The sequence below is a fragment of the Mauremys reevesii genome, linkage group 8 (assembly GCF_016161935.1).
Source record: "Mauremys reevesii isolate NIE-2019 linkage group 8, ASM1616193v1, whole genome shotgun sequence".
NCBI lineage: Eukaryota > Metazoa > Chordata > Testudines > Geoemydidae > Mauremys > Mauremys reevesii.
The window spans coordinates 44,586,260-44,601,544 of NC_052630.1; the positions used below are offsets into that span (position 1 = coordinate 44,586,260).

The following is a 15,285-nucleotide window of genomic DNA, read 5'->3' on the forward strand; positions in this document are numbered from 1 at the left end:
GATGTGCTATTTCTGGACTTTAGCAAAGCTTTTGATACAGTCTCCCACAGTATTCTTGCCAGCGAGTTAAAGAAGTCTGGGCTGGATGAATGGACGGTAAGGTGGATAGAAAACTGGCTAGATGGTCGGGCTCAACGGGTAGTGATCAATGGTTCCATGTCTAGTTGGCAGCCGGTATCAAGTGGAGTGCCCCAAGGGTCGGTGCTGGGGCCGGTTTTATTCAATATCTTCATTAACGATCTGGAGGATGGTGTGGACTGCACCCTTAGCAAGTTTGCAGATGACACTAAACTGGGAGGAGTGGTTGATACGCTGGAGGGTAGGGATAGGATACAGAGGGACCTAGGCAAATTAGAGGATGGGGCCAAAAGAAATATGATGAGGTTCAACAAGGACAAGTGCAGAGTCCTGCATTTAGGACGGAAGAATCCCATGCACTGCTACAGACTAGGGACCAAATGGCTGGGCAGCAGTTCTGCAGAAAAGGAGCTAGGGGTTACGGTGGACGAAAAGCTGAATATGAGTCAACAGTGTGCCCTTGTTGCCAAGAAGGCTAATGGCATTTTGGGTTGTACAAGTAGGGGCATTTCCAGTAGATCGAGGGATGTGATCATTCCCCTCTATTCGGCACTGGTGAGGCCTCCTTTGGAGTACTGTGTCCAGTTTTGGGCCCCACACTACAAGAAGGATGTGGATAAATTGGAGAGAGTCCAGCGGAGGGCAACAAAAATGATTAGGGGGCTGGAACACATGACTTATGAGGAGAGGCTGAGGGAACTGAGATTGTTTAGCCAGCAGAAGAGAAGAATGAGGGGGGATTTGATAGCTGCTTTCAACTACCTGAAAGGGGGTTCTAAAGAGGATGGATCTAGAGTGTTCTCAGTGGTAGAAGATGACAGAACAAGGAGTAATGGTCTCAAGTTGCAGAGGGGGAGGTTTAGGTTTAGGTTGGACATTAGGAAAAACTTTCACTAGTAGGGTGGTGAAGAACTGGAATGGGTTACACCTAGGGAGGTGGTGGAATCTCCTTCCTTAGAGGTTTTTACGGTCAGGCTTGACAAAGCCCTGGCTGGGATGATTTAGTTGGGTTTGGTCCTGCTTTGAGCAGGGGGTTTGACTAGATGACCTCCTGAGGTTCCTTCCAACCCTGAGATTCTATGATTCTAAGTGACAAGCACTGCGTAAATAATGCAAGTTCTTCAGATGACATTTATTATGAATATTCAACTTTCAAAATGACTACTAAGGACTCCGTCAATTAGTCACTCCCAAGCCTCATTCCAGGTTAAACACTTCCTTTTATTCATTTCTTCAGTGTGCCTCATCTTAACTATCCTGTATTTGAAAAGGACTTAATATGCTGATTTAATCAGGGAAGACAGGGCGCAACAATGAAGAGAAATAGCTGTCCTAGGCCTTGGCTACACTTGCCAGTTACAACGCAATAAAACCTCTCAGAGCGCTGTACCTCACTCACCGTCCACACTGGCAAGGCATGTACAGCGCTGTGTCTCCACCGCCCCGAGCTGCTCCAGTGTAAACGGGAAGTAACCTTATTACGCACTGATTGACCTCCCAAAACTCCCCATAATCCTTTTAACTGAAGAATCGTTTCTTGTTCTGTTGTGAATTCCGGAGGAGGAAGTGCCCTTTCAAAGCTCAGTTTTGGGGACTGCTTATCAAAAAAACCAAAACACAGCTACTGTTTGCTTTGAATGAGTGAGAGGCAGGCAGGTGGGCTCCGTTTGGAGTACCCACAGCTAAATGTTTGCTTGAAGGGGGGTGGGGGGGATTGGGAGGTTGGGGTCCCTTTCCGCAAGTGGCCGCTTATTTGGTCTATGAGAAAAAAAGAAACAGCTGCTGTTTGCTTTCAGTGAGTGAGGGGGATGGGGGAGGAAGGAGGGGGGGTCTGAACTTACAAGGCAGAGTGCTGACACTCTCAGCACTCCAAAAACCCACTCTCCCCTCTCCCCCCCACCATGCTCCCTGTCACACTCCACCTCACCCCCCCATTTGAAAAGCACGTTGCAGCCACTAGAATGCAGGGATAGTTGCCCATAATGCACGGCTCCCAATGCAGCTGCAAATGTGGGCACGCCAGTGCGCTGGCAGCTGTCAGTGTGGACAGACTGCAGCCATGCCCCTAGTCTCTCTCCAGGATTCGAATACATTTGTTTCCATGGTGCTCCCAGCCCAGAAGAGTTCAAGTCTAAACTCAGGATACACTCTAAAAACTCAGATTTTCAGCACAGTGACTCACTGTGCTACAGTATTCATCAGTTTACTCACAAAATTATAATCCCGAGGTACATTTAAATACTGTACAAATCACAATTTGAATTAAAAGCAGACTTTCAATTTTTATTCAACTAGAACAGATTTACAGCATATATTCAATAGTATACTGATAAATGCCATATGCTCCAACATCTGACATACCTAGGGTAAACCATCCTACATACAGACCAAACAAATTATCACAAACCTGGAAAAAGCAAATATAATCCAAACCAGTGTTTTAAACACCTTCAAAAGCAACTATAAAGTTGTGGAAGATTCACTTAAGTCTTCACAAAGGCCAAGTGGATGCACAGGTTTTTCTCTTCCCTAATATCATAGATTTCACAGAAAAAAGCTACATTAATAGTGTGCCATGAAAAACATCAGCTCTGTTAAAAACATGGCATTTAAATATTCTGCTAGTTCATGTGTGGAGAAGATCCAGAATTATGGAAAAGATTGGTTGCACCAGCTCTTGGACTCTGAGGCACCAGCTCTTGAACTCTGAGGCTGAGCTTGCTGATTACAAAAGAACTGATAATTGAGCGGGCGCCTATGACAATAATGGGCAAGGTATAAGAAGGGTTAGACTGAAGCAGGGGAGAAAGGAAAAGAATATACGAACTTTTGGAAGTCAAGTCTCTCTTCTAAAAACCCCACAGGACTGTCTTCTTTGAGGTGGGAAGGCCTTCTTTTCCCTTCTCCCTATGCTGCTCTCCTTGGTTTAGTCTGCAGAGCAACCTCCTTGTTTCAGATGCCATGGGAGCAACTAAACTACAGAGACCAAGCACAAAACTCAAAACTTAGGTGAACCCATCCCTCTATCGTCATATCTCAATGCCAGAGAGAAAATAGTACTACCAAAAAAAACCCTGGATTTTCTCTGCAGTGGAGGAAATGAAGGTCCACCTTCTTCTAAACTCTTGAGTATTTTCCTCTCTACCCCACTCTGAATAGTTTCGTGTCACTTAAGGCAGGCAGATTCTGATCTCAAGTAAATGGACCAGCATGCACATATTCCCAGCAGGATGGCAAACCAAAAAATCCTATGCACAGTGCTACATAACTTACCAGATTTTAGTACTGCATGGATTTAGCATATAGAGGTCCATGTTTTCTATCAGAATTGCTGATGTGCTCTAAATGGATAATAAAATTCTTAAGTTATGACAGGTAATAAAGAATTAAAGCAACATTTATTTCCTTTAACATAAATGAACTTTCAATCCATACTTCTGCATTTAGAGTGCACATATAATTCTAGGAATCAAATATTAAGTTATGGAACTGATTAAACAGGACAGCATGCAGAAGATAATACATCTCAGATCACATACACCTCCAGAGGATTAGTCGCTTATTAAATAAGTTGGCAAGATTTTACAGCACACAACATAACTAGCTTCCATAGAGTCCTATGCTAGGTAGATGTTTTCATGGAATTCCAGTATTTCAAAAGCCAAAAAAAGAAATACTGAAAAAAGGTTAGAAACACTGCCTTAGAAAACCAATGTTTTGTTTTAAAGGTAAGTGTGGCTAGAACACAGTACAAGATCACATTTAAAATATGCACACATACACATTCATAACCCCAAATTAGTAAATAAAATTACCTTTGCTTCTGGATTCGCAGCAAGTATTTTGGCACCACACTCTACCGAGGCATAGTTATTTCTGTTTTTCTGAACCTTTTTTGTAGCATGCTGTCCTCCATTAGAGGATGGGTGCATCGATTGACCTGCAGACAAGATAAATTTTGTTGTTAACAAGGTAACGAAAGACATCTATGGGCCCAATCTTTTCAGAGCTGAAGAAAGTATTGTTATTCAACATTTGAGTAACAAAGCTGCAAGCTTCAATGTAAGCATACAAATTAATTCACTGTATGTGATCAGACTGTAAAAATAATGCTCTTTCCATAGAGCTGCTTTTAAGGTTCCTCTTTCATTTTTTATGTGGACTTTAGTAGTTAATTAAATAATGCATCTTGTTCCCATGTTAGTACTTCAATTTGCCAATGCAGGGAAGCATTCATCTATATGAAACAATATCCTGCACAAGAATTTGGGCATGTTTTTTTAAATTGTTGACAAACTCCCAAAAGGGAAATTGGCAATTAATTAGTTCTCGCTTCTCTATCAAAAAAGAGCACAATACTTCTAATAGATATTTCAGTGACTGGTACTCTATAAATAAGACACAATGTAATATGTACCTTGGTTCTTGACCACTAGACAGCTGTATAACTGTCTGATGTGAAGCATGTATGGCAAGGCTTAGGCAACAGTGATTACCATTACTCAGAATTCTCTGACTTTTGTGGAATTAGGCCACAACATTTTTTTTCCATGTAATTTGTAGTAAATTTTTAAATATTATAAAAACCAAGACAGAAAAAGTAGGTATCTGAATGGAGGTAATGTCCAAAAAGTTTTGGAGTGTGTGGCCATTTACACACACAGCTACATAACGGTGTGATAGACATGTTTTAGCAGCATTCATTCAGAAACTTCCTTTTAGTCACAGGTGACAGAGCCAAAGGAAGGTATGCAGGGCATCCTAAATGAGTGTTGATAAAACTTTGCCATTATGTTTCTCTATATGCCATCTCTTTTACCAACGTTCAATACAAACACTTGAGGGTTTTAAAAATGTCACTAGGACTATTTTTTGTAGCCCTCCACCTAATGTCAAGTGTCTTAATTATTGAGGGAGAACTGCACAGATCTTAGGGACACCCATAAAAGCCTTTAAATATTAATTTGTTTAGATTGACTATATATGCCATGACTTTAAAATACAGTCATTGTAGGACATTTCTGGGCTAGAAATAAGCACCAGGTTCAATGGGAAGATAGGAAAATGTTCCCTTTCCCAGCTCTACAGGACTATGAGATCATTATCTTTAAAGTCTGACATTTCTATGTCCAGTTAAGGAGATACTTGGGCAGGACTAGCTGCTTCAGCATCAGGGTTTCTTCTGCAAAATGGAAGTCTGCCTAACAGTTTGCAATGAAATAGCGGCACACAAGTTCCAGCTGCTTTAATTAAAGTTGAAATTCTTGCAATTTTGATATTTATGAAATACTGTCAAATGCCAATGCCTTGCCATGTTCTATGGGGATAATATTTTGACAGACAACTACACAAGGAAGTCGGTTGTGTTTCTGTATTATATATTTTTAGTAAGAAGCAGACTTTTGGGCTGCATTCTAATGCATTTACTTTTACTATTTAAATTTTAGACAAAGTTAATAAAAGAGGAAACACTGTAAAATATAGAAGTGGCTCGTATTTAGACCAAAGGAATTAATCTTGGAAATTACTTTTTTCTTTTTCTACTTCCATAACCTTCTTCTTCCACTCATCAAATGTTGGAATGTCTCCTGGGTCCTTTGGGGTTATTACTGATGTAGGGTCAATTTCTCCTGCTTTATAGTCCTTCTGGGAAAGGAGAAAAAAAAAATCAAGCAATATACAGGATTCAGGTTTTTAAGACAGCCAACATTAAATCGAGACAATACAATGAACTGCAGTGCTTTTTAAAAAGCAGATTCCAAATCAACATAATATTAAATGGGCAAGGTGGATGAGTTAATATCTTTTATTGGACCAACTTCTGTTGATGAGAGAGAAGCTTTTGAGCTTACAAAGGGCTTCTCTGCAGATCAGGGAAGAGGAGCTCTTTAAGAGCATAAGAACGGCCATATTTACTCCTGAGGGCATTCTGTGCCAAACAGTTAAAAATTCTGCATGCCAGGGTGTACTAGGTGTGGGCAGGCAGGCTCAACAAAGCAGGATCCAAGTGTGGAAGGGCTTAGTGTGGGGGGCTCCAGGTGCAGGTTGAGAGGGTTCTGTGTGGGGCAATCTAGATGTGAGCGGCTCAGTGGGGGATCCAGGTGCAGAGGGGATCTGGATGCCAGGGGCTTGTTGGGAGGTTCTGGGTGCAACGGTAATGAGACTCTGCAGGGGGATCCAGGTGAAGGTGGTTGGGGGGATAGAGCACGGCAGGGGGGTCTGGGAAGCTCAGAGGGGGTCCAGATGCTTGGGTGGGAGGGGGCTCAGTGGGCTGAGGAACCAGGTACAGCTGGTTGGGGCTCAGTGGGGTAGGGATCCAGGTGGCTCACTGAGGTGTTCCAGGTGCAGGGGGAGTGGGGCTCAGTGGGGGTGTGAAATTAGGCTTGGCAGGAGGATCTGGGTAATAAGGGGATCTGGATGCATGGGGGTTGGCTGGATGGGAGAGCAGCATCCTGTACAGTGATCCCTCCTCCTGCAGCTGAGGAGCCATGCGTGCAGGAAAGAGCGGAGAGGGAGGCTTTGCAGAGCTTCCTACAGCTGGGGGAGAAATCTGGAGGTAGGCCTGACCCATCCCCAGATGCCATGTAGGGAAAGAGGAAGTCCCGTCCTCTCCAGCCCAGCCGGGACTACCAGCTGAGGGTTGTATGACCCCTCTTGTGGCTTCCTTTTGCTTTCCCATCAGCAAGTCATATTTCTGCGGGGAAGCAAATAAATTTGCGGTGGACATAAATTCGGCACATGTGCAATGGCACAGAATGCCCCCAAGGAGTACATATTGGGTCAGACCAAAGTTATGAATTTAAGCTCCCAGGTCTGTCTTTTGAAGCTGTTGTGAAGTTTTCCTTTGAGGAGAACTGAGAGGTCAGACAGATGGATCACTTTGTTCACCCATGGGTGATAAAGTGTTTGTCTTATTTTTCTATGAGAGTTCATTTGAGAGTGTAGCAATTGACTTGTTTCACCCACAGTTATTGGGTCATTTTGTGCATTGGATGAGGTACCCATATGTTGTAATAGACATATGTGGGACCCATGGTGTGACGGTACCTCCCATAAGGCTTTATGGAAATATGCTTAGAATGTGTTTTATGCTACATATGCCATGTAACATATCTCCGTAAAGGTTATGATCTACTGAATGTATTGATCCTATTTGTATGCATGTATCATTTTTGTATTCAAAGTTATGAATGTTGGCTGTGTACTGGCTTGATTTCTAAATAACCTTAGTACAGCATTTGGTCAGTTCCTGGAGAAAGGAATGTTGAAATTAAGTACCTAATCAAGAAACACTTAAAGGACAATGGATCTTGGGATGTTCCAATCCACATAAGAACTGTACTTGAGGAGGTTCCAGGTAGCATGTAAACAATGGATGCTACCTGTAAAAACTGAGTCATGCATGGACATGTGACTTGCCCAGGTGACTCCTAAACTCCATCTTGGAGCTGGACTTTGCATAGGAGTGAGGAGGGGGTCTCCACCCACAAGAGAAAGTCTATTTAAACCCCTGGCAGACCCCTCCATTTTTGTCTTCAGCTGGCTCAAGAGACAACCTCTCCACCCCCCAGGATACTTGAAAGAAACTAGAACAAAGGACTGTGTGCAAGGAGTGTGAGTGATTGCTGGACCCAGGCTAAAAGGAGATTAGTCTGTAAAAGGGAGCATTCTGGAACTGGTGAGGATCTTATCTGTATTCAGTTTGATTAGACATAGATTTGCACATTTTATTTTATTTAGTTTAGTGACTTACTTTGTTCTGTCTGTTACTACTTGGAACCACTTAAATCCTACTTTCTGTATTTAATAAAAATCACTTTTTACTTATTAAATTGACCCAGAGTATGTATTAATACCTGGGGGAGCAAACAGCCATGCATTCTCTCCATCAGTGTTATAGAGGGTGATCAATTTATGATTTTACCCTGCATAAGCTTTATACAGGGTAAAACAGATTTATGTGTGTTTAGACCCCATTGGGAGTTGGGCATCTGGGTGTTAAAGACGAGAACACTTCAGGCTTCACTGAAAGCAGCTAACAGAAGCTTTGGGGCAAGTAATTCAGACTCTGGGTCTTTGTTGGAGCAGACCAGTGTGTCTGGCTCAGCAAGACAGGGTGATGGAGTCCTGAGCTGGCAGGGAAAGCAGGGGTAGAAGTGGTCTTTGCACATTGGGTGGCGGCTCCCAAGAGGGTTTCTGTGATCAAACCAGTCACACATGGATCTTGAAAACAAGTGTATTATGGAGGTATTGATTATAGCAGAATGAAAATATTTCTGCAGGTTGCGCATCTGTTCTGGCAGGGTCTGGTGCCACTTTGAGTTGGTGTGTCCTGGTCTGTGGGGAGCTTGCTTGTGATGAGCTTGGAGACGCTGGAGGGTTATTTGAAGGCCAGAAGAGGGGGTTCAGGAAAGATCTTTCAGGATGGGGTCCCCATCAAATATGGGTTGCAGTTTATGATACCCTGTAAGGGTTCCAGTGTGGGGTAGGTGACAGCTTGTGGTATGTGGTCAGAGGAGGTTTTTATTTCCATATTGAAGCAGATTCTCTCAGGATATTTGGGTGGCCTGTTCCATGATGCAATCTACTTCTCTGCTGGAATGTCTCTGTTCGGTGAAGACGGTTTTAAGTGTAAAGTTATATATCCCACACTTTCACCTTGAAGTATATTCTGTAATATCTGAATGCCTGGCTGTAGATAGATTTCTTGATCTGTTTGAGGTGGCTACTGGATCTACGAAGGCAGATGTGGTGATCTGTGGATTTCTCATATATAGTAGTCTGGAGGGGTTCATCGTTGAAGCTGATTGTGGTGTCCAGGAAGTTGATGCTAGTGTGGGAGTGTTCTATAGAAAGTTTAATGGATGGATCATGATGGTTGAAGTCAGAGAATTTAGGTCATCTGTCCAGAGGATGAAAACATTATTGATATATATGAAGTATATCATTGATTTTGTGGTGCCTTTTTCCAAAAATTCTTCAAGGTGACCCATGAAAATGTTGGCACATTGGGGAGCCATCCTAGTACCTGGTGCTGTTCCCATGGTTTGGGCAAAGTGTTTGTTGTTTAATGTAAAACTGTTACAGGTGAGGATGAAAATGGGTGAATTTGGCAATGTGCTGGAGGTGGATATCTGAGGGTTGTCCATTATCTTGTAAATATCTGAGAAAGGCAGCTATGCCATCATTGTGAGGCATGTTGGTGTATAGGTAGGTGACATCCATGGTGCAAAGGACAGTGTTCTGAGGGAGGCTGTTAATGTTGTGGAGTATCTGGAAGAATAGGTTGTGTCCTAAAGGAAAGTGGCCCTTTGTGTGGTGAACAGTTTGAAGATGGTTTCTATGGGTCTGCCTGGATTCCCTGGTTTGTATATCTTGGGAACACGTAAAAGGTGTCTGGGTTGGATTTGTGGGGGATGAAGTTGTAGAGTTTCTCTTGCAGTGGTCTGGGGAAGGATTTCATGATATCCTCAATTTCCTGGGTAAACTGTGGTGTGCGGTCTTCTTTGAATTCTTTGTAGTAGGTGGTGTCGGACAGATGTCACTTGGCCTCATTAACATAACCATGGTTGAGGACTATGATGATGCCTCCTTTGTTTGTTCATTTGATCACTATTTGGTGGCTGGATTTCAGGGTCTGTATAGCTGTCCTTTCGGCAGTGGAGAGATTGTGGTGGATGTGATGTTTGTTAAAGATTTCACAGTCAATTTTTTTTCCTGATGCAACATAATGATCAAGAGTGTGATTTTGTCTTCTCTGTGATGTCCAGTCAGATAATTCTTTTTTCTTATGACTGTCAGTCAGGACATGGTAATTGTGGGTGGTGTCGCCGTTGTTATGAAAGAATTCTTTGAGGCAAAAGTCAGTGGAAGAACTCTTATAGTTCTCCCCATGTTTAGTATGGTATCAGGTTCTGTGGCATCACAGAAGTTCAGTCCCTTGGAGAGTATAGATAGTTCAGCTCTGGTTAGAGATAATCTTCATAAATTCATGATGTTGGGGTGTTGTGTAGTGCTGTGTGGCAGGTCCTTGTGCCATAGTTTCTCCCAGAGATGGCATTGTGTGGGCTGTGCAATTGTAGACGATTCCACTTTGTGTTGGATGGCTGTTAGGTTTTTTTTTTTTTAAAAATAGTTGTTTTGGGTTTCTTGCATTATTTCCAAGTAACTTTTGCGACTTTCTCTTCCAACAGTATCTGCCCATTTTACACAGAAGAACGGGGCAGTACAGGGGAGAGAAACCATTTTTTTTTTTAATATTGAAAAGAAAGTGCTTTTTCTGCTGCAAACAACATTTGTTTTTTCCCCTTTACTGTTCTCCCCATTATGAGATACAAGACCCTCGTTTGCCATCATCCTGGGCAGCTCTGTACAATTTTTTTAGATTTGAATCATCATCAGTATCAGTCCTTCGTCCTCCGTGATGAAGGATCTTGGCAAGATCATTCAATGACCTAACTAGTGAAATCACATCACACAAGGCAGTAACCTGAACTACAGCTCAATCCCTCAAATGAAGGGAATACTAATTCTTAAAGCAAAGAGGGAAATGAAAACCTGATACTTAAAACTGAAAAAAGCAAGGGGGGAAATGAGTTTTTGAAGAAATCTTTGAGGCAATATACGTATCAAAGCAGAGGAAAAGGCAAAAAGATAATTTTGAAATTTAAACACAACTCCTGGATAGTTCCTTAATTATGGGTGTCCTGGCAGAATATTTCAAGTTATATTACATACCTCCCTTTTCAAGTTATCTGAAGCATTCAAAGCAGATTTTGCCTTCTTTGGCCCATTTTCAGATGCTGCAACCTTTGACTCAAAGTCAGATTTAGTCATCTTTCCCTTGCCATGTGAAGAAGAGATGTTCTCTATATGCTGACCCACAAGGCTGAAAAATACACAAGAATATTAGAAGCAATAACAAACATATTAAGCAGTTTTAGAATCTTCATACAACTACATTTAATATACTACATATGAAATTGTACACAAAAAATGGATACAGAAGCAAGCAGAGCAGGTGAATGACCATGTTGCAAAGCCAGCATAGCAAAACACATTGAAGTTATTTTAGGCTCACAACACTCACCTCTCTGGTGGACTGACAAAAGAGGAAGGCTCACTCTGAGGGTCAGCCTCAAGTGCCCCACCAATATCACAGTCAGGTTCTGACTGCTCAGCTTCACTAGAGCTGACTACAGGGATATCAGCACGGGAATTTTCTATTGCACTGAAGGGAAAGAAATAACATGCTTTTTACCCTTCTGGTATTAGAAGTACCCTGCTAATCAAAGAGGTCAGTTAATGAAGCTATTTTGATAGAGAAAAAAGAGAGAATACATATATAATACAGTACCATGGAAATGTCAGTCATAGATCTTGTAATTGGATGAAGGGAAATATAATGCTATGTCACTATTTTGGAAGTGTATTCTCATATTGCTCACATCAAGGATGATCTATTTCCCATCTATTCCATTTGCCATGGTATAAGTAGCAGCACACAACGTTTGTCTTTTAGAAGGCCCAGGCCCCAGCTCTCAAAAGTCTCCACTAAGACATCTTATCACTCTTGCAATAGTTATTTTGTAATAGTAATGGAAAATTCAAGGGGGAAATTGGCTCTTCTGTCCAAACTTTGCTTTGCTTGGGCTGGGGGGAAAGGAAGCTGTAAACAGCTCATTTGTGAGATTCTCAGGGTGAGCCTTAACCAACGCAACTTAGAGCTGCCTGACTGGCTGTAAGTTTCACCACTGGTGTAGGATTCTTCATAAACCATACATCAGCAGAGGATATGTACAGCTGAACAGAGCACTGTCATGCCTCTTAAGCCAGGAGGGGATGGCATGAAAAGACACAGGGCCTGGCAGCAGCACATGTGTGCTAGCATGCCATTCTCCTATACCAGGGGAATTCTCTGCTGACCAAATGATGCTGCATTACAGCCCCTTTGTGCCACTGTGTAAAGGGGCCACAACTGGGCTACAGAATCTGTCCTTGTGTCTTGATTATTTCCATTTCAGTCTTCAGGAAGAAAACCTGAACTTGCTGGGTCACACAGATCCTAAAGCAACAAAAGGCCATAGCTGCCTTTCATCAGAGATGAAGCAGAAAAAAAAAAATGGAGAGAGAGGGAACAAATTTTTGATTTGTTCCTTTTCTGCCTACATTCATACAAGGTAAGAGTACACAATGGTCTGTAACAGGGGTTCTCAAACTGGGGGTCGGTACCCCTCAGGGGGTCGCAAGGTTATTACAGGGGAGGTCAAAAGCTGACAGCCTCCACCCCAAACCCTGCTTTTCCTCCAGCATTTATAATGGAGTTAAATATATAAACAAGTGTTTTTAATTTATAAGGGGGTTGCACCCAGAGGCCTGCTGTGTAAAAGGGGTCACCAGTACAATATAGTTTGAGAACCAGTGGTCTATAAGCTATATTCCCTCTAAGGTGCACGCCTACGCAGGAGACAACCAAGGGCCGCACACAAAATTAGCAGAGCCGTGCAGGTGTGCACGCTGCACTCGGGCATGGCCATAGGTGGGCCTAGAAGATGGGTGCAGGGCGAGACGCCTCTCCCCGGCTCCCCCAGTCCCGGGGCGGCTGCAGCGGGGCAAGACGCCTCTCTCCCCGCCAAGGTGCTGTAGCGGGGAGAGATGGCTGGGGAAGGAGTCGTCCTCTCTCCCCGCCGCAAACCCAAGGCAGCCTGCACCCGAAACTCCTCATCCCCAACCCCACCCGAGAGCCCTCCCCCCTTTACCACAACCCTCTACCCCAGCCCTGAGCCCTGAACCCTCTCACACACACACACTCTCCAAACCCCTCGGCCCCACTCCCGCCACACATCACACCTCCATATTAGTGCACACAAAATTCATTCCACAATGGATGGGAAAAATTAGAGGGAACATTATCTATAAAGGTGATAAATCAGAACGAAGAAAAGCCTTTGCTCGGCCTCTCGTATATCAGAACTAGCAATCTTCACCTGAGGCAATACAAACCTTGTCACACCAATATTCTGACACTGGGCTGCAAAATGCTGTCCCCTCCCCTACCCCCTCTCCTCCAAAGAATAACAGCAGGTTAGCAACCTACAAGCTGAGTCTTTCCATTTGCCACCTGGTGCTACTCCTACAATGGAAGCAGCAATAGGAAAAAAATTAAGGAACTTATTTTGGCACCTTTCAAATGAAAATGCTAAATGGGAGAAAAAACCCAGACATTCAAAAACTTATTCTTGGCCATGCACAAAGGGATCTGTCTATCCCCGCGAGTACAAAAGGAAGACTACTACTAATTATCTTGTTTAAGAGATTGATTTTACCAAACAGGTTCATTTAGGATTTGTGTTAAATATGATCCTTAAAACCAGGGGTTATAATTACAAGTTATTCAGTCCATTATATTAATAGCTATTTCCTTTAAACCCCTTTTGGTGGCAGAGCCAGGTGAATCACACCTTTGCATTAAACCTCAAATTCAGATGCCAAGGTGTAAAACCTAACTTAAACATATTAATATTAAATTGATCTGCACATTCTTGACCCTACAAGACTGAGAAGATGAATGATCAGAAACAATGTGAATATGAATAATCAGTAATTCAATAAAATATGGTACAAATATTAACTGAAAAAAATCTTAGGGTATACCTTAACTTCAATAGACACAAATGAGATTTTTTTTTCCCCACAGAAGATATACATGTGTCGTTTACATATATGAAAGAGTAGCACGAACACTAGGCACATGTATTTTGTCCTGTTTAGTCATTTTCAAATGTAAATTGTTAAAAAAAATTACTACAAAACATGTGCACATCATTTGTTCACACTGAGTACTAACTGAAACGCAAGTCAGAAAATAAAGAGTTTATATAACCATAAAATCTCCCATCTTACTCAGATGGGAACTGATTTTTTCTGAAAGGATTCCAAAAATATTCGTCTTTTGGCAGAGATGAATCATGAGCAGTTTCATGTCCAAAAGGAACAACTTTTAAGTTATTACATAGTAAAAACAGAAGTTTAGATGAAATGATTCAAGTATGTTTGTGGTGGTTGTAATGTCTCAAACTAACAGAAGGCAGCTAAACAGGCAGTTCGCAACTCAAAGCTCACAACAGCAAAATAAGATAGCTATACAACTTTTTCTTTAACATCTTGGACTATAAAAGTTTTTGCTAAACTTCCATATGTTGTCTATGATTGAACACATGCTTGTTAAACGTCCATTGCCACTTTAAATAAGTGTCCATACAGAAAGAAATTAAAATAGGTATAAACATTTTTCTGTTGACTCAAAAGGTTTTTAAGTGAAAAGAAACATTCACCTTCTCTGGTCACCCTGTTCTTTCTTCCCTTATTTATTCAGGGAAGCCAATCCAAACCATTTGAAAATCATGAATTAGGCCCCATAATATCATTGCCTAGCCCTAAAAATGACAAGATTTAAAAAAAAACATTTGTTTTAAATTTGCCTTCTCGTTTCAGCCTTTAGGGCTCACTTTTTCCAGCTTTTCCCCCATCCATGAGGGCTAGAAACTTTTTTAATGAAAGGTGAAAGTCTCATGAAGTTATATGGCTCCATGAACTAAGGGTTTAAGAAGCCCACTAAGAGTGCTGCCAGCTCTCGTGATTTGTACCATGAGTCTTGAACACCACTGGCAAAGAATATCAGTGAATGCATCAGTATAAATAGGCCAATTAGGGACAAAAACTGTAATGGAGGCATTTGGGTTTAGGATAGAGCATATGCTCTGAAACCCCACGAGGGGGGTGGATGTCGGAGTCTGAGCTCCAGCCTGAGCCCCAGTGGCTACATTGCCATTTGTAGCCCCACAGCCCGAATCAATTGACACAGGCTCTGAGACTCCGTGCTGGGGCTTTTTTATTGCAGTGCAAACGTATCCTCAGACTTTAAGTAATTTTTTTTTTAAAACTGGCTATATTTAATGAGTCCAATTTATTCTGATTTTCCTTTAATCTGTCAATTTAATGACAGTGAGTCAGGCTTAATTTGTTCTGTACTGCCTAAGTACTGCAGCAGAAATTTTTCAGCAAAATGATTAGCTGAGCATTGTTTTAAGATACTGATGTGTCTGAGGGGAACTTTGCAAGAGAAGTCTAAATTCTTATGCTAGGGGTTGGTGCTCTGTAATTTTACACAACTTGAATTCTATAAAAAGCAACAGAGTCCTGTGGCAC

General features: G+C 42.1%; 1 protein-coding gene across 4 annotated transcripts in view; it reads right to left on the reverse strand.

Moving 5' to 3' along the window:
- Positions 1-15,285, reverse strand: part of SUCO (SUN domain containing ossification factor) — an 88,577-nt gene that overhangs the window by 43,322 nt on the left and 29,970 nt on the right. For 2 of the 4 annotated variants that reach the window (XM_039485503.1, XM_039485506.1), the window contains 5 exons: positions 11,168-11,308; positions 10,816-10,966; positions 5,607-5,724; positions 3,894-4,018; positions 3,352-3,419 (listed from right to left, as the gene is read on the reverse strand). In XM_039485503.1, the coding sequence (XP_039341437.1) occupies positions 3,352-3,419; positions 3,894-4,018; positions 5,607-5,724; positions 10,816-10,966; positions 11,168-11,308 (603 nt within the window). The remainder of the gene's footprint in view (positions 1-3,351; positions 3,420-3,893; positions 4,019-5,606; positions 5,725-10,815; positions 10,967-11,167; positions 11,309-15,285) is intronic. The other 2 variants (XM_039485504.1, XM_039485505.1) reach the window with 2 other exon arrangements.